The 18,907-nt window shown below is 42.3% G+C and overlaps 1 protein-coding gene across 22 annotated transcripts in view; it reads left to right on the top strand.

The window, feature by feature from the left end:
- UBAP2 (ubiquitin associated protein 2) overlaps positions 1 to 18,907 on the top strand; it is a 112,891-nt gene that overhangs the window by 42,234 nt on the left and 51,750 nt on the right. For all 22 annotated transcript variants that reach the window (XM_089299843.1, XM_089299839.1, XM_070053388.2 and 19 more), the window contains 4 exons: positions 2,200 to 2,277; positions 4,777 to 4,887; positions 9,476 to 9,629; positions 12,153 to 12,230. In XM_089299843.1, coding sequence (XP_089155969.1) covers positions 2,200 to 2,277; positions 4,777 to 4,887; positions 9,476 to 9,629; positions 12,153 to 12,230 — 421 coding nt within the window. The remainder of the gene's footprint in view (positions 1 to 2,199; positions 2,278 to 4,776; positions 4,888 to 9,475; positions 9,630 to 12,152; positions 12,231 to 18,907) is intronic.

The raw sequence follows: 18,907 nt of genomic DNA, 5'->3' as shown, positions 1-18,907 counted from the left end.
GCCTATTATAAAAAAAAAGCTGTAAAGAAAAGCTGTTCTTTAGGTCCTTGTGGTTTTTCTACCCTAAACTCATTCTTCTTAAGATATTTGTATTGAGAGTATAGAATTTAGTTAACAAGGGTAACTTTTTCTTAAAATTATTTTGATGTAATTCTAGATTTTCCAGAAAATTGGAGAGACAGTACAGAGAATCCCGTTATATGCTTTACCTAATTTCTCTGTGGTCATTATCGGTACTTTTGTAAAAATTAAGAATGCAAATTGATGTGTTACTATTAAGTCATTCTCCAAAAGAATGATTTTTTGTATTTTAAAGATTTGTTTGTTTATTTATTTATTGACAGGCAGAGTGGACAGTGAGAGAGAGAGACAGAGAGAAAGGTCTTCCTTTGCCGTTGGTTCACCCTCCAATGGCCGCCACGGCCGGCGCGCTGTGGCCAGTGCACCGCGCTGATCCGATGGCAGGAGCCAGGTGCTTCTCCTGGTCTCCCATGGGGTGCAGGGCCCAAGCACTTGGGCCATCCTCCACTGCACTCCTGGGCCACAGCAGAGAGCTGGCCTGGAAGAGGGGCAACTGGGACAGAATCCAGCGCCCCGACCGGAACTAGAACCCGGTGTGCCGGCGCCGCAAGGCGGAGGATTAGCCTAGTGAGCCGCGGCGCCGGCCAGATTTGTTTATTTATTTGAAAGGCAGAATTACACATAGGAAAGGAGAGGCAGAGAGAGAGGTTTTCCATCTGCTGGTTCACTCCCCAGTTGGCCACAACATCCAGAGTTGGGCCAATCCAAAGCCAGGAGCCAGGAGCTTCTTCAGAGTCTCCCATGTGGGTGCAGGGGCTTGGGCCATCTTCTGCTTTCCCAGGCCATAGCAGAAAGCAGGATCAGAAGTGGAGAACCCGGACTTGAACCGGCGCCCATATGGGATGCTGGCACTGTAGGTGGCAGCTTTACCTGCTACGCCACAGCGCCGGCCCCATGACTTTTCTTTTTTTTAACTTCTTTTTATTTCCACGGAAACCTCAAGCATTCAGTGTTTTGATTAAAAAACAGAATTTTGATTGAAAAATTTACTGGAAGAGAGTTTTCTGTAATAGTGACTAAAGTTTTTTTTTTTTTTTTAAATAAGATTTATATTTTTGAAAGACTTAGAGAGAGGTAGGTGAGGACAGGGGTTCTTCATCTGCTGGTTCACTCCCAAGATGGCCACAATGGCCAGTGCTGGGCCAGGGTGAAGCCAGGAGCTTCATTGGGTCTCTTGTGTGGGTGGCAGGGAGCTATGTTGGAAGTATAGCATCTGGGACTGAACTAGCGCCCATATGGGTTGCTGGTGTTGCAAGTGGTGGCTTAATACACTACACCACAAATGTGGTCCCAGCAAGTTTTTTGTGTAACTGAAAAGTTTTAAAATTTTTGTTTAATAAATATCAAATATTTTCTGTTTAGCAAAAATAAGTTTGTGTCTTCAGAACTGACTGAGATACTTATTTGCTTTTAGTAGCAGAGTTTTTTTGGTTTGATGCCAGGGCTGATTCTAAGCCTGAGTCTGGGCACCATTGTCTGTTGCTTTCTCTTGTCCTGGTTCCCTGCCTCCCCAAGAGAAAGAAAATTCAGATAAGCCTTATGACCTGTGAAGAGGAGAAGAATCTTACACCATTTCTCCAAAGGATTGGTCCTTTATGTTCCTTGATTTGATACTTACCAGTCTTACAGAGAAGTGTAAACCCCACCTGCCTTTTTATAATAAAAGATTGGTTATTTGAAAAGCAGAGTTAGAGAGATAGGGAGAGATAAATAAAGATCTGCCATCTGCTAGTTACTCCCCATATGGCTGCAATGGCCTAGGCTGGTTCAGGCTGAAGCCAGAGCCAGGAACTTCATCCCGACTCCTCAGTGGATAGAAGGGGCACAAGCAGTTAGGCCAGGCCATCTGCTGCTGCTTTTCCCAGATGGTTAGCAGGGAGCTGGATTGGAAGTGCAGCATCTGAGACATGAACTGGTACCCATATAGGATGCCAGCTTTGCAGGTAGCAGCTTAACTCACTACACAATGCCAGGCTCTTTCCCCGCCAGCTTTTTAAAATCAATTAGTATTTCTGTTCATTGAGGTGCTGTAGTGCTTGAGAGCCTTATTTGGCCCAGATTTTGGCAAGTAACAGGTCTTTGGTCCTCATGTTTTTAATAATTGTATGTGTTTTGCAGGCAACAGCTGAACAGATGCGCCTCGCCCAAGTGATCTTTGATAAGAATGATTCGGATTTTGAAGCTAAAGTTAAGCAGGTGTGTATTTGGCAAAAGGATAGTATCATGTTTGTAATGTATTGTTACTGTGCTTCAACAAATTATTTCACTGAGGATTTCATTTTTAAAGTATGGCTCTTAGTCTCCATTCATGTCTACGTATTGGATTTTCACTTGTGAATAAATACTTTAAGGTAACCAGGTGAAGGAATTGGATATGTTCATCCTGTTCACAGAGTATTTTTCAGTTACTAGTGATTACATGGAACTTTGGGCTACACATTTGTGAAGGCACAATGCCACTTTCTATACACCTGTGCATAGAAAATATATTTAACATTTGGTACATTCTCAGAATATTTTGCTTAATTGTCATTTCAAACGTGGGTGTGATTCCAGACTTTCATTGGGAAAGTATAAAATTGAGTGTCAGGGTAATGTCTTCATTCACAGCTTTAGTAATAGGTGTACTTGATAATTTAATCCTAATTTTGAACCCTTCATTAGTAACTAACTTTGCCTTTGAGATTCCAGAAATTGGGCTGTGCCCTCTGCCTCAGGGTCTGATATTCCAATGCTTGGAACACATTATCTTCCAGTAACTGAGTTTCCTAGAGTGTACATTAGTGCTTCATTATGTGAACTCTCGGGGCCGGTGCCATGGCTCACTTGGTTAATCCTCCGCCTGTGGCGCCAGCATCCCATATGGGCGCTGGGTTCTAGTCCTGGTTGCTCCTCTTCGAGTCCAGCTCTCTGCTGTGGCCTGAGAGGGCAGTGGAGGATGGCGCAAGTGCTTGGGCCCTGCACCTGCATGGGAGACCTGGAGGAAGCACCTGGCTCCTGGCTTTGGATTGGCGTAGTCTGGCCCTAGCAGCCATTTGGGGGGGTGAACCAGCAGAAGGAAGACCCTTCTGTTTCTCTCACTAACTCTGTCAAATAAAAAAAATATTATGTGAACTCTCTGTTCTTACTTATAGTTGCCAACATCAGGCTAATAGTAGGTTTTTTGGAACGTCACAAAAAATATTCATTAAAAATCATAGAACTCATTTCCTTGAATGAGATCTATGTAAATTTGCAAAATAACAAATTCTCTTTCCTTTTATCTTAATAGTACAACAGAATATTGGTTTAGGATTTCAGGTGATCAAGGCCAGTTCCCCCCTCTTAATTAATCCAATCATAGGACATTATGATGCTTACCATCCTAATCATTTTATGTTGCAAGCTTTCAGTTAGTGTAGATCACTGATAAAAATCTCACATTGCTGTAGATAGTCAAAAACTGAAGCATTAGAAATCTGTAGAGTTCGTACAACTTTTGTTAAACTTGATAAAATGACAAGACAAAAATGGAGAGACCGAATGGTGTAATGAGAAGGGCTCGGATTATGAGATCAGGGGACCTGGGTTCTAGATATGCTTTGCTGTTGATTAGTTTTATGAATTTAGACATATCCTTTAAAATGTTGGAGTTGAACTTTTTTTTAAAGTTTACTTGGATGATTGGGCAGTACAGTTATTTATTTACTTTTTAAAGATTTATTTATTTATTTGAAAGAGTTACACAGAGAGGAGAGGGAGGGAGGGTGAGAGGGAGGAAGGGAGGTCTTCCACCCGCTGATTCACTCCTCAAGTGGCCACAATGGCTGGAGCTGTGCCAATCTGAAGCCTGGAGCCATGAGCTTTTTTCGGGTCTCCCATGCAGGCCCAAGGACCTGGGCCATCTTCTGCTTTCCTAGGCCGCAGCAGAGAGCAGAATGGGAAGTGGAGCAGCTGGGACTAGAACCGGCGCCCATATGGGATGCCGGCACTTCAGGCCAGGGTGTTAGCCCGCTGCTCCACAGCACTGGCCCCATTGGAGTTGAGCTTTATGAACTTCAGCTGGTACATATTAAAATAGTTAAAAGTAGTTAAAACACAGCAGATACTTGAAATGATATTTGGGAAGCCTGTTGGGTCTAATCTGGGTCTGTTCTATTAACGAAAATGTTAAGTGGCTTAGTCTCCTTTTCTAAGGGAACAGACTGAGATTTCTTTGATTACTTGAAACACAGCACCCTGTTGAAGCTCTTTGAGAAAATGTATGTGAGATATTCAATATATAACTAATGTAAGGAATTTCATTCCTGTGAAAATATTTAGATTGGATTTTTCCAATATATTTTTGCATATACTTATGTACCATTAATATTGTAATTCCGAAGTTTGGGAATTCCATGCCATTGAATGAAGCATGAGTAGTTAGATACCTGGTTTTGGGGTATACTTAGGTATGTGGTACTGATTAATAAACTGATAGATACATGGTTACCTTGGAGCAGAGTTGATTTGTAGTTTAATTCTATCAGTCTTACTGAAAGGACATGGCTACCTAGCCACAGGAAAACATACATGTTCTTAGGTTGTAAATTCAGTTTGGACGTTGCCATTTTCATGTAGCAGGATTGCATAATTTTTGTATTTGTATAGAAGAAGCTCTATATCATGTTCCATTTTTCGGTTCCCTCTAACCATTTTTTTTGATACTTTCATTAGCTTATGGAAGTGACGGGAAAAAATCAAGATGAATGCATAGTGGCCCTACATGACTGTAATGGAGATGTGAACAAAGCTATCAACATATTGCTGGAAGGGAATTCAGACACGGTAAATATTATTACTTGATTTGCAGTGCTAAGATTTGTCTTCAAGTCTGTATTGTATTTTTTTTTTTTTTAAGTTCATTTATTTAGTTTTTTCAAAGTCACAGAGAGAGAGAGAGGGAAGGAGAGACAGAGATCTTCCATCCACTGGTTCACTCCCCCAGATGGTTGCAACCAGCCAAGGCTGGTCCAGGCCAAAGCCCAGATTCAGGAACTTCATCTGGATCTCTTAAAAGGTAGTGGGGGCCCAAGTTTTTGGGCCATCTTCTGCTGCTTTCCTAGGCACATTAGCAGGGAGCTGCATCAGAAGTAGAGCAGCCAGAACTGAAACCAGCACCCATATGGGGTGCTGGTGCTGCTGACCATGGCTTAACCTGCTATGCCACAGCACTGGTACCCTGTATTGATTGAATTTTGAACTTCACCTTCATTGAGAGTAAGGGTTGAGGGGCTATCGCTGTCATGCCGTATTTGTTTAAGTTTCAGAAAGAAGAACCTGAAATGAATTTGTTGTTGTTGTTTATATGGTTTCTTTTTGTAGAATCTGAATACTTGAAAGAGAACTTGGTCATCTATTCTACTGTTCCATAGTTTCCAAAATTCTTTCGGTTGATGGACATTTTACCTCGTGAAAAAAACTTCTCTTGGCTTCACTCATATTTCGTCATTTCTAACTTGTATCTCGAGACTAATAGAAAATCAGGATGTACTAGTACATCTCCTTATGTGTGGACATTCTACAGACACATTCTCAGGACACTTTGATACATAAACACACAGATACACACATATAATAAGAAAATAAGTTTTGTTGTTTAACATTTAGTAAATGTATAGGTAAACTAACACTCTTCCTTTTGGTTTTAGGAGCTATGCTACTAAAGCTTCATTAGGCAGTTGTCAGCCCTAATCTTTGGATTCCTACGTGTAGATTGTTCAGACTTTTATTTGAATTTTTAGGTTGAGGGAGTCATTTCAGAGAATATAGAAACATCTGGTGATTCACCTAAAAGAGGATACAAAGGTGAAGACATCAACAAGGGCCTCCTTGTCAGGGTTTCCAGTTTCAGTTTCTATGTTCAGTGAATCCAAAGCAGATGGTTGTGGGCTAAGTATTAGAGAATAATACTGAAATGTTACATAAAAATCGTTTCTTTGGTTACCCCTTGAACATAGATATTTTATAATGGTGGCCAGAACTTTTGTTTTCAAACAAAGTTTCAAACAAAACTTTGTTTTCCCAAGAGGAGAAAACAGCAAAGGAGAGCCTGAATACAGTCGTAGAAGAGTAGATTGTTTAGAGGTTAGTAGTCTGGGGGCCCTAAGAGAGGTGGGCAGAATGGAGGTACAGAGGCAGATTCCTTGTGAAATCCTGGTTGGTTCAGGACCATTCTGTTGGTAATATTTTAAAATTCTGATTGTACTGTTTCTTACCTGGCTGTTGACTACAACAGCCATGGCTAACCAGCTGTAACAACCGTTTCCTTGACTGAGGTACAGTGAATTTGAGTGAGGGTGACAGAATGTAAACACTGTAGGGTTGCTAGGAGCAAGAGTGTTTCATAAACCCGTGAAGGCAAGCACGTCTTGTCTTGTCTTGTCTTGTCTTGTTGGCTAACCTTACTCTGCGCCAGCGTCTTTTGGAACAAAGTTTCTGCGTTGGAAGGTGTTAACATGGAATTGTCCACAATATTTTTAAGGATGAGTTTGTTTTTCTCTTGTAACAGTAGTTATCACAGAGCAAAATAGGGAATATGATCCTAAGTGCTGAGCATCTGGCTTCATCTTCATGTTTTGTTTGGGTGAGAAAATTGTTTTGAGTTGTCAGTCCCTTGTATCAACCTACTTGTTTATTTTTAGTATGTTGTTTGTGTTGGTAGTTCAAGGTAAAACTGAAAGGGTGAACTAACTGGCTTTGAAACTTGCTTTCCTGATTACTAACATATGTCTCAGAGTTTCTTCAGACCCATTCTGTAAGTACTAAAATAGGAATGATGAATGTTGCCGAAGGTTCTTTTGGTAATCTTCCATAATTATTTGGCTCATGTTGAAAGCCTGTGTGTATGCTTTTGCAGATAGTTGTGCAAGTATGTGATAATGTCTTTTTTGTTTAATTTTTTTAACAGTTATTTATTTGTTTGAAGGTCAAAATTAGAGCCAGGAGCTTCTTCTGGGTCTCCCACATGGGTGCAGGTGCCCAAGGACTTGGGCCATCTTCTGCTGTTTTCCCAGGCACATTAATAGGGAACTGAATTGAAAGTGGAGCAGTCAAGACCCAAACCACTGCCCACATGGATGCTGGCATCGCATGTGGTGGGCTTCACCCACTATGCCACAGCACCAGCCCAATAGCTACTTCTAACATTTTCTTCAGGCTTCTAATTGAATGAAAAATAAAATCCAATTCCATATGCTATTTGCTAAGGATTTGCTTTAATTCTATGAAGAATCTCTTTTTGTAAGCACCAGTGTAACTATTTAAATGACTACATACTACGTACTTCTCTCTTTATAGATTTACTACTTTTGGAATCTTCTGCCTTAGTGTGTTGATCATCTGTACATAAATTTCCATATAATTACCAAATTATATCTTTCTAATAGGAAGATCCAGCAGTAGAATTGCTGTGTCAAAAAGTGTACATCAATTGAAATTTGAGTATTGTCAGGGTAGGTGCATGCTCACCAGAATTGTATGAGAATACCTGATTGTTACACCATCACTATCAGGTGTCATCTTTAATCTTTATCACAGCTTAGAGTTGGAAAATAACTTGTTGTATAATTTTCACTTCCAGTCTTTTTATATCTAATTAAATCTATGAGCTCATGAGAGAAATGTACAGAAATATCATTTAAAAATTACCTGAAGCAGGGCCAGTGCTGTGGTGTAGTGGGTAAAGCCATCGTCTGCAGTGCCAGCATCCCATCTGGATGCCGGTTCTAGTCTCGGCTGCTCCTCTTCCAATCCAGCTCTCTGCTGTGGCCTGGGAAAGCAGTAGAAGATGCCCAAGTCCTTGGGCCCTTTACCCACGTGGGAGACCTGGAAGAAGCTCCTTGCTCCTGGCTTTGGATCAGCCCAGCTCCAGTCGTTGTGGCCAATTGGGGAGAAAATCAGCAGATGGAATACCTCTCTCTGTCTTTCTCTCTGCCTCTAATTCTCTCTCTGTGTAACTCTTTCAAGTAAATAAACAAATCCTTAAAAAAATTACATGAAGCTGGCTTTCACTGTTTGGAAATAATTCTCTTATCATTTGAATTTTATTTTATTAATTTCCAGGCTTGTGTTTATTTGAATATAGAGTATTGATAATTTTCTCAAGATTTTTCAGTTTAAAATAGTTATTAATGTTATTTGGGATTAAGTCACTTGTGAAAAAGCAATTAGGAACTAGTGGAGTGGGGTTTACCTTAATATATACCCTGGTTGATATTCTGTTCAGAATGTAACATCTTACTCTCTCAGTACCATCGCATATAAATATGTGTGTGTGTGTATGATTATATTTGCTATCACAGGTGGAGGAAAGATAAGGGAGATCATATAAATCAATAGAATAATTTTTTGGAGGTTGAAATTTTCTTTTTTTAAAAAGATTCATTTATTTATTTGAAAGGCAGAGTTATAGAAGAAAGAGAAAGAAATAGTCAATCCTCTGGTTATAATCCTGGCTATAATGGCCAGGGCTGGGCCAGGTTGAAGCTAAGAGGCAGGAGATTCAGCTGGGTTTCCTATGTGAGTGCAGGGACCTGAGCACTTGGACCATCGGCTGCTGCTTTCCCAGGTACATTAGCAAGGAGCTGGATCAGAATTGGAGCAACCAGAACTTGAACTAACACTCAGATGGGCTCCCAACTTTGCAGATGGCTGCTTAATCCTCTGCTCCACAGTGCCAGCCCTCTATATAGTTTTGTAGCCTTTGAAATACAAATAGTTTTTTTTTTTTTTTTTAAAGTTTGAAATAATCTATTACTAGTTTGAAAGTCTACATCTGATTGAGGTGGGGTGGTATAGAGCAGGAGCTTGGGAAGTGGCTATCTAGTGGGAAAACTGTATGTTGCCAGGTCAGCTAATGGATTTAATTACTGGCTCTATCTAGCAGCAGGGGTTTAGCAGATTAGTCACCTTTATCAACAAAATAGCAGAGGGGCTGGTGTTGTAGCATAGTAGGTGCCTATCCCATGTGGGAACCGGTTCAAGTCTTCGCTGCTCCTTTTCTGATCCACATTTACGTTATGGCCCGGATAAGCAGCAGAAGGTGGCCCAAGTGCTTGGGCCCCTTCTCCCACCTGGGAGACCCAGAAGAAGCTCCTGCCTTCAGTTCTGTCCAGCTCCAGCCGTTGCAGCCATTTGGGGAGTGAACCAGCAGATGGAAGACCTTTCTCTCTGTCTCTCCCTCTCTTTTTCTGTAATTCTACTTCTCAAATAAGCAAATAAAACCTTAAAAAAATACAGTTTTAGAACTACATGGAAAAGAATTAGTATAGAATAGAAAGCCAGTTAGCTACATGTCACAGGATAGTAGGATGCATGCGTGCTCAAATTGTTCGCACTTTGAATGACTACTCTTAATACTTTTTCTCTTTGATAGACTTCCTGGGAGACTGTAGGGGGGAAGAAGAAAAATTTAGGAAAAGAAAGTTCAGAAAACAAAGAAAATAGAGAGAAAAGAAATGAGAAAGAACCAAGTCGAGGACGTGGCAACACCAACAGGAAAGGACGTGGTGGTAATCGTGGCAGAGAGTGTAAGTACGGGCTTCCCCTTCAACCTGTTGTGAGTTTGCATACATTCCAAACAGCTGAAAGGCTAGTCCTAAGAATGCTCATGAGTCCATTTCCATTTCTTTAATGCAAAATTTGTTCTAATAATTACAACTAATAATGAGCTGCAACTAGTTAGTTGCATTACATGTTTGAGAGTGTCATTCAATATTAGTTGAAACTTTTTTTTTTTTTTTTTAAGTATTTTTGAATGGGAGAGTGAGAGAGAGACAGAGATCCTACACCTGCTGGTTTATTCCCCAAGTGGCCACAGTAGCCAGGGCTTGGGCCAGGCTGGAGGCAGGAACTCCCATCTGGGTCTTCCATGAGGGTAGCAGGGATCCAAGCACTTGGACCATCATTTGCTACCTCCACATGAATTAGCAGGTAGCAAGATTAGGAGTAGAGTACTAGGGACTCAAGCTCGTACTCAGATATGGGATGTAGGCAGCTACAGCAGCAGCCCAGCATTCTGTACCATGATGTCTCCCTGTATGAAACTGTTTTTTCCTGCTGGTGTTGTACTGTAGTGGGTTAAGCCACTGCTTGCAACACAGGTGTCCCAAATGGGCGGTAGTTCATTCCTGGCTGCTCTACTTTTAATGCTAATGCACCTGGGAAAGTCCTTGGGCCCCTGAACCCTCATGGGATACCCAGATGAAGCTCCTGGATTTGATGTGGCCCAGCCCAGCTATTGTGGCCATCTGGGGAATGAAACAATGGATAGAAGATCTTTATATTTTCCTCTTTCTCTAATGCTGCCTTTCAAATAAATAAACAAACAAACAAAAGACTTTTTCTTCGTTTGCTGATATGTATGGTATAGGTGAGGTTTAGATTAACAGGAAAGTTGTTGAGTAAGTGCAGTTTTCTCATTACTTTCTATCAGAGTTAGGATTTGGCATCATTTACCTACAACAATCCTGTGTACTGTGCAGATGTACCAAGGTAGCTAAGTTATGAATGAGTGGGACATAATTTAGCATAATCACTTTAGAGACTTCAGTTGCTCATTTGTTTCATTGATGTATCATACACCCTCAAATATATAGCAAATGACTAAAACAGGTAAAAATATTTGCCCTCTTAAAACTTGTCTTTCATTAAGGTAAAATGGGATGTAACAACAAATGAAATTAAAAAAATATTTATTTGAAAGGCAGAATTAGAGACAGAGAAAGATCTTCTATTTGCTGGTTCACTCCCTAAATGGCCACAAATAGCCAGGGCTTGGCCAGGCTGACTGTAGAAGCCTGGAACTCCATCCAGATCTCCTACATCTGAGGCAGGGGCCTAACTGCTTGGGACATGTGCTGCTGCTTTCCAAGGTGCATTTTGAGGCAGCTAGATCAAAAGTGGGGCAACTGGGACTTGAACCTGTGCCTTTATGGGATGCTGGCATCATAGATGGTGGCTTCATCCACGAAACCACAATGCTGGCCCTAAAATATTTTGTTAATATTTTAATGGAGCTATTAAAAACAGTAATTTTGAAGAACAAAGAAAATGAGATGACAATTTTGGAAAATAAAGTGCATTGCCAGAGAAGATCTGAGAAGGAATTTTGTAAGCCCTTAAAGTGATGCGTGGAGCAAGCATGCCAATAGGTCTCATGAAATCTCTGTATTGTAGAGTTATTAGGGCCAGTTTAGAGATGAGGAAAAGGAAATTCGACTCTCGGCATCTTCGAGAAAGCAAAGTAGAACAACCTGTGCAATAAAACTGTTGACTCCATATTTCACGGTATTGCTGTTTTGCTATTCTGAACCTTTTTGGGCTTTCATTGTAACTAATGAGCAAGTTTGGTGGTGGATTACTTAGTTGGATGATGAAAGTGGTTTTCTAAGCAAATTTATATTCGGGAAGCACAAGTCCATATAGATGAGAGAAAAATCAGTCTGGTATCTAAATTTCTTTTCAGAATTTTGACCTGTGAGTTAAGGAAGATGTACTGTCATTCAGTGTTTGAGAGTTATCTTTGTGTGTGTGTGTGTGTGTGTGTGTGTGTGTGTGTGACAGGCAGAGTGGACAGTGAGAGAGAGAGACAGAGAGAAAGGTCTTCCTTTGCCGTTGGTTCACCCTCCAATGGCCGCCGCGGCCGGCGCACCACGCTGATCCGATGGCAGGAGCCAGGTACTTATCCTGGTCTCCCATGGGGTGCAGGGCCCAAGCACCTGGGCCATCCTCCACTGCACTCCCTGGCCACAGCAGAGAGTTGGCCTGGACGAGGGGCAACCGGGACAGAATCCGGCGCCCCCACCGGGACTAGAACCCGGTGTGCCAGCGCTGCAAGGCGGAGGATTAGCGTAGTGAGCTGCGGCGCCGGCCTGAGTTAACTTTTTTTTTTTTATTATCCTGTTACATTAATGTGAGTTCCTTGATGAAATTTTTGCCTTCTTTTTAGGCTATTTTTCATTTTGTCCTTGGGTCCATTAAGTGTCTGGTAAAGTTATGTACAGGAGGTTTAGAAAGAAAAGTAGATTTTTCTGCTCTTTTTCTTTTCCTAGTTAGAGGTGAAGAGAATGGAATTGATTGCAATCAAGGGGACAAACCTTCAGACCGTGGCAAGCGAGCACGTGGTAGAGGTAAGAACAAGAGGGAAGGAAGAGTGTGATCAGATGGAAGAAGGCAGGCTATTGCTTTCCTATGCTCTGATCTGACAAGGGGTGGCAGTGTCCTCCAAAAAATGACTGGTCTTCTAAAGTCTTATGATTCATTTGTGAATTCCTGTGAATGAACTCTTTGATTATATAATTTTGAAGAAACTGTTGATGCTTTTCAGATAAGCTGAGTAAGCCCTGACTCAGTTTAAGAATTTTTTTTTGGACATGCAGAGTAGACAGAGAGACAGAGAGAAAAGAGAGAGAAAGGTCTTCCTTTTCCATTGGTTCACCCCTCAATGGCCACTGTGGCCGGTGCACTGCGCTTATCCGAAGCCAGGAGCCAGGTGCTTCTCCTGGTCTCCCATGCGGGTGCAGGGCCTAAGGACTTGGACCTTCCTCCACTGCACTCCTGGGCCACAGCAGAGAGCTGGACTGGAAGAGGAGCAACCGGGACAGAATCCGGGGCCCCGACCAGGATTAGAACCCGGTTTGCTGGTGCCGCAGGTGGAGGATTAGCCTATTGAGCCGCGGTGCCAGCCAAGAATTTTTAAAATTTATTTGAAAGGCAGACAGACATGGATAGGGAGAATCTTCTATTGCTAGTTTATTTCCCACATGCCTGCAGCTCCCAGGGCTGAACCATACCAAAGCCAGAAGTCAGTTCAGGTTTCCCGTTTCCCATGTTGGTGGCAGGGACCCCAGTAGTTGGAGCCATTATCTGCCACTTCTCAGGGTGAGTAGTAGTAGGAAGCTGGATTGTGTGGAATGAGGATTTGAATCTGGCACTCTGATGTGGCATGTGGGTGTTTGAACTGTTAAGTGAGCTCTCTGCCCCTATTTTTAGTAGCTGTAACTAATTTACATTTCTATCAACAGTATTTAGGGGTTCACTTTCTCTGTATTCCTGTCATCACTAAACTCTGACAGGTGTTAGGTGAGTATCTCATTGTGGTTTTGATTTGCATTTCTCCAATGGTGAGCAATGCTAGAGATTTTATCATGAACTTGTTGACTTTGTATGTCCACTTTCATGACATGTTTGTGTAAGTGCTTTGGCCATTTATAAATAATATGTTACCTTTTAATTTCCACTTTTCATTTGGAAGACAGAGAAATCTTCATTCTGTCGCTTCACTTCCCAAATGCCTGCGTTGGCCAGGGATGGGCCAGACTGGGTCTCCCATGTGAGTGACAGGGAACCTAGTACTTGGACAGTGACTGCTACCTCTCAGGATGCACATCAGTAGGAAGGTGGAGTCAGAAGTGGAGCTGGGGCTCGAGCTCAGAAACTCTGATCTGAGACCTGAGTATCCCAAGCAGTGGCTCCTTCCTCCTCCCCTTTCCTTCCCTCCCCTTCTTTCCCTTCTCCTTCCTTTCCTAGTCTTCTTATTAAGAAATGTTTCCCTGTAATGTGTTTATTATTTTAAAAAATGTTTTTAAATTTGTGTGTGTGTGTGTGTGTGTGTGAGAGAGAGAGAGAGTTCTTAGATCTACTGGTTTACTCTCCAGATGCCTGCGACAGTCATGGCTGGGCTTGGCCAAATCCAGAAGGCTGGTACTCAGTCTGGATCTCCCAGCTGCATGGCAAGGGCCCTCATACTGTACTTAGTATCACTTGCTGTCTCCTGGGGTGCACATTAACAGGAAACTGGGTTGGAACTGGAGCCAGGAATATAACCCAGGCGTTGGATATGGGATGTGGTGCCAGAACTGATGTGCAGCTGCCTGCCCCCAAAGCTGCTCTTTTTTTTTTTTTTTGACAGGCAGAGTTAGACAGTAAGAGGGAGAGAGACAGAGAGAAAGGTCTTCCTTTTCCGTTGGTTCACCCCTCAATGGCCGCTGTGGCCGGCGAGCCAGGTGCTTCCTCCTGGTCTCCCATGCCGGTGCAGGGCTCAAGCACTTGGGCCATCCTCCACTCCGGGCCACAGCAGAGATCTGGACAGAATCCGGCGCCCCAACCGGGACTAGAACAGGGGGTACCGGTGCTGCAGGCGGAGGATTAGACTAGTGAGCCACGGCGCTGGCCATGCATTTTTTATTTTATTTTTTTAAGATTTATTTTATGCGAGATGCTGGTGCTGTGGCTTAGTGAGTAAAAGCACCAACTACAGTGCTGGCATCTCAAATGGCCACCCCTTTGAGTCCTGGCTGCTCCATTTCTGATCAAGCTATCTGCCATGGCCTGTGAAAGCAGTAGAAGATGGCCCAAGTGCTTGGGCCCTGCAGCCTCATGAGAGACCTGGATTCGGATTGGCACAGCTCCGGCCATTGCCGCCATCTGAGGAGTGAACTGGCGGATGGAAGACCTCTCTCTCTCTGCCTCTCTGTACCTTTGCTTTCAAATAAATAAATAATTTTTTTTAAAAAAGATTTTATTTGAAAGGCAAAGTTACAAAGAGAGGTAGAGATAGAGAGTCCTGAAATAGCTGTAAAGACCGAAACTGTGCCAGGCCGAAGCCAGGAGCTTCTTTTGGGTCTCCCATGTGGGTGCAGGGGCCCAAGCAGGAAGCTGTATCAGATGTGGAGCCGCTTGGACTTAAACCTGTGCCCATAGGGGATGCTGGAGCTGCAGTCCAGGGGTTTAGCCCGTTGCACCACAGCTCAGGCCCCCAAAGCTGAATCTTCACTGATACACAGTGCCCAACCAGGAGTTATTTTAAGTTTGAAAAAGGCTAAGTGGGTCATAAATAATTGCTTGGGACACCCATGATTCATATCTGCATGCCTGGAATTGACTCCCAGCTGCTAATGTGCACCTTGGGAGGCAGCAGGTGATCGTGTAAGTGGTTGTATCTGTGCCATAAGAAGGAGAGGTATGGTTTGAGTTCTGGACTTCTCAGTTCAGACTGTCCCAGCTCCAGTTGTTGTGAATAGGATTAGACTAAATCCATCTGTGGGAGACTCTGTCTTTGTCTCTTTTTGCCTCTTTCAATTCAGTTGAAAAAAAAATTCTCTTAAAGGTATTATGAAATAGCATATTGGTAATATATGTTAAGAAATTTGGTAATATATGTTAAGAAACTCAATTGTTGTACAAAGAATGTCCTGTAATATGTGTTGCATGAATTGTAGGAAATTAAGTTCAATTAAATTACCCTTTGTATGCATAATTTTTTCTGTAACTTTTCCAGAATGTTTGCTCTGTGTTCTGAGGAGAAAGAATTAGTTTGAGTGATACTTAAAACAAATATATTTTGTGACTTGGGTGAAGTTTCTAGAGGAGTATGTTGTGAATCGTTATGTTTTTCTAAGAATACAGCAGTCTCTTTGGAGAGAGTAGTTGTTGTAGTGTGCTGTCTACAGTAATTTCGTAGTTTTTGCTTTCTGGAAACTTAAGAGTGCTGTTTGGAACTTTATAAATATTGACTATTCAAAGGTACTCAGCTACCAAATAAGTCATATTGTATTTTGTGTACAAAATGTTGAATTTGGCTTATTTAACTCTGAAAGATGCTGACTTAATTCTGAGATTAAATTGAAGGTCATGTTAAAAGATTCAAGGTATTCTATGATAGGTTGTCACATGTTACATAATAAAAAAGAACAATTCTGTCTTCTCAGAGCTCAAATTGTTTACTGTTATGTATAGTTAAAAACAAATTTTTGTGAAGAAAATTTCAGATTTACCATTGTCACACTAAAGCTAGAGAGAAGGTAAGCAAACTTGCTGAGGTACTCCTTGTTTCTACACTTTGGGACAGAAAAGAGATGGTAACAAAATGAATAGTCTGGCTTCACTGGCCAGTAGTTTCCTTTGCCTCCCTGGCAGGCAGTCACAGTTAATTAAGCCCAATGTTACATGCGTAATTGTTTTTGACCAGGCTATTCTAGTTAAAATATGCTTCTTGGAATTTCTCTTCTTCTTTCTTCTTTCTTCTTCCTTCTTCCTTCTTCCTTCTTCCTTCTTCCTTCTTCTTTTTTTTTTTTTAAGACTTACTTGTTTGAAAGATAAAGTTACAGAGAAAGAGTGGGAGCTACAGAGAGAGATTGATGCTGATTCACTTTCTAAATGACCACAACAGCTGGGGCTGGACCAGAATGAAGTCAGGAGCTTCGTCCAGGTGTCCTATGTGGGTGCAGGCACATTTTCCACTACTCTCCCAGGCACATTAGCAGGGAGCTGGATTGGAAATGGAGCAGGCAAGACTTGAACTGGTACCCATCTGGGATTCCAGTGTTGCAGGCAGCTGCTTAACTGCTACGCCACAATGCTGGCTCTGGAATTTGATTTCCACTGTTCACTTCCCAAGTGGCCCCAAAAGTCAGGGTGAGGCCTGAGCCAGACCCAAGTCAGGGGCCAGGAACTTTATCCAGGTCTCCCACGTGACTGTAGGGGCCCAAACACTTGGACCATCCTTTGATGCATTCTCAGGTGCATTTACAGGGGGCTGGATTGGAAGTGGAGCAGCTAAAACTCATACTGGCATCCATATGGGAAGCTTAACCTGCTATACCTCAATGTGGTCCCCTATTTATCTATTTTTAAGGATTTATTTGTTTGAAAGGTAGAGTTACAGAGAGGAGAAGAAAGAGAATGAGTATCTTCCATCTGCTGGTTCTCTCCCCAAATGTCCAGGAGGGCTGGAAGTGGGCCATGTCACAGCCGGGAGCCTGGAACTTCATCCTGGTCTTCCACCAGGTTGGCTGGGGTTCAGACACTTCCCATTGCTTTCCTAGACTAATTAACAGAGTGTTGGATCGGAGGTGGAGCAGCCAGAACTCAAACTGGTAGGTAGTTGCAGGCAGTGCATAAACCTTTTTGCCACAGTATTGGCTCCTAATTTTTTTTATTCTTTTTTTCTTTTTTCTTTTTTTTTTTTTATTATTATTTGAAATGTAGTGAGACAACAGGAGACAGAGAGGTAGCATTTCCATCTGCTGATTCCCTCAAATGCCTGCAGCAGCCTGAGCCGTGGTGTTGCCAGGGTTTGGGAATTCAGTTTTGGTCAACTATGTGAGTGGTCAAGTACTAACTCTTGACCCTTTACCTTCTGCCTCCCATTCCTGCACATTAAAAAGAAGTTGGAACCAGAAGTGTAATAGTAAATCAGACTCAACGACTGATAAGTGATATGGGTTTCTCAAGAGGTGTCTAAAAGCCCTGTGCTAAGCACCCATTCTTTGCAGAACGTTTTGAATAATCCTCATACGTAAGAACCCAGAATTTACTATGAGGTTGAGAGTTTTCTTTTCTAGGGTATTAGATGCTTCTCCTGATTGTAATAAACATATTAGAGAAACAGTCAAATCTTCATGACAGCACTCCCATAACTGCATGATTGAGCCCTTTACTTTGTCCATTTGAGAGGAAGAATCTACCTTTAGGACTTAGTTTGGTTGCTTAGGGATGGGTAGCTTTTTTTTTTTTTTTTTTTAAAGTTTTATTTACAGAGAAGCAGAGGCAGAGAGAGAGAGTGAGAAGTATTCCATCCGCTGGTTTAGTCCCTAAATGATCACAACAGCCAGAGCTGCACCAATCCAAAGCCAGGAGCCAGGAGCTTCTTCTAGGTCTTCCACGTGGGTGCAGGGGCCCAAGCACTTGGTCATTTGCTGCTGCTTTCCTAGGCCATAGCAGAGAGCTGGACTGGAAGTGGAGCAGCTGGGACTTGAACTGGTGCCCATATGGGATGCTGGCACTGCAGGCAGGGGCTTTACCCACTGTGCCACAGTGCTGACCCTGCAAAATGCAGCCTTTAAAGGTTGAAGCTTAACTTGTGTTATAAATGGAAGGGACTATGAAAAAAATCAGATAGGCACCAGTGTCGGTGGGAGTTAGAATGGAAAATTTAACAATCTTTTAAAAGATCCCATATGGGCATCCCATATGGGTGCCAGTTCAAATCCTGCCTGCTGTACTAATGATCTAGCTCTCTGTTATGGCCTGGGAAAGCAGTAGAAGATGGCCAAAGTCCTTGGGCCTCTGCACCCACATGGAAGAACCAGATGAAACTCCTGGCTCCTGACTTCAGGCTTTGGCCTGGCCCAGCACTGGCTGTTGTGGCCATCCAGTGAACCAGTGGATGGAAAATCAATCTCTCTCTCTCTCTCTCTCTGCCTCTCTGCCTCTCCTTCTCTATCTGTGTATCTCTTTCACATAAATAAGTAAATCTTTTAAAAATTTAACTACTTGGTACTAGAGTTGATATTTATTTATTTATTTATTTATTTATTTATTTTGTTTTCATTTAAGCAGGTGAAATGAAAATAAGTAAACCTTAGGACTTACTATACAGTTTTTCTTAATTTCAAATGTCATAGATGAATTCTGCAAGGGATCTGCACTTTACTTTTTTTCCTGGTGCTCGTTTCCTGAATGTATGGTGAATATAAGAATTCCTTTTCATTTATAAACACTTTTTTTTTTTTTAATTTGACAGGTAGAGTTATAGACAGTGAGAGAGAGAGAGAAAGGTCTTCCTTCTGTTGGTTCACTCCCCTAATGGCCACTACGCCAATCCGAAGCCAGGAGCCAGATGCTTCCTCCCGGTCTGCCATGTGGGTGCAGGGACCCAAGCAATTGGGCCATCCTCCACTGCCCTCACGGGCCACAGCAGAGAGCTGGACTGGAAGAGGAACAACCGGGACTAGAATCCAGGGTGCCGGCGCCACAGGCGGAGGATTAGCCAAGTGAGCTGGCCTATAAACACTTTTGTCTTTCA

The sequence above is a fragment of the Oryctolagus cuniculus genome, chromosome 1, assembly GCF_051225735.1.
Source record: "Oryctolagus cuniculus isolate XC-2025 breed Fujian yellow rabbit chromosome 1, ASM5122573v1, whole genome shotgun sequence".
NCBI lineage: Eukaryota > Metazoa > Chordata > Mammalia > Lagomorpha > Leporidae > Oryctolagus > Oryctolagus cuniculus.
The sequence above is the reverse complement of the archived record's forward strand: the minus strand, read 5'-3'. Positions and strand labels throughout refer to the sequence as shown.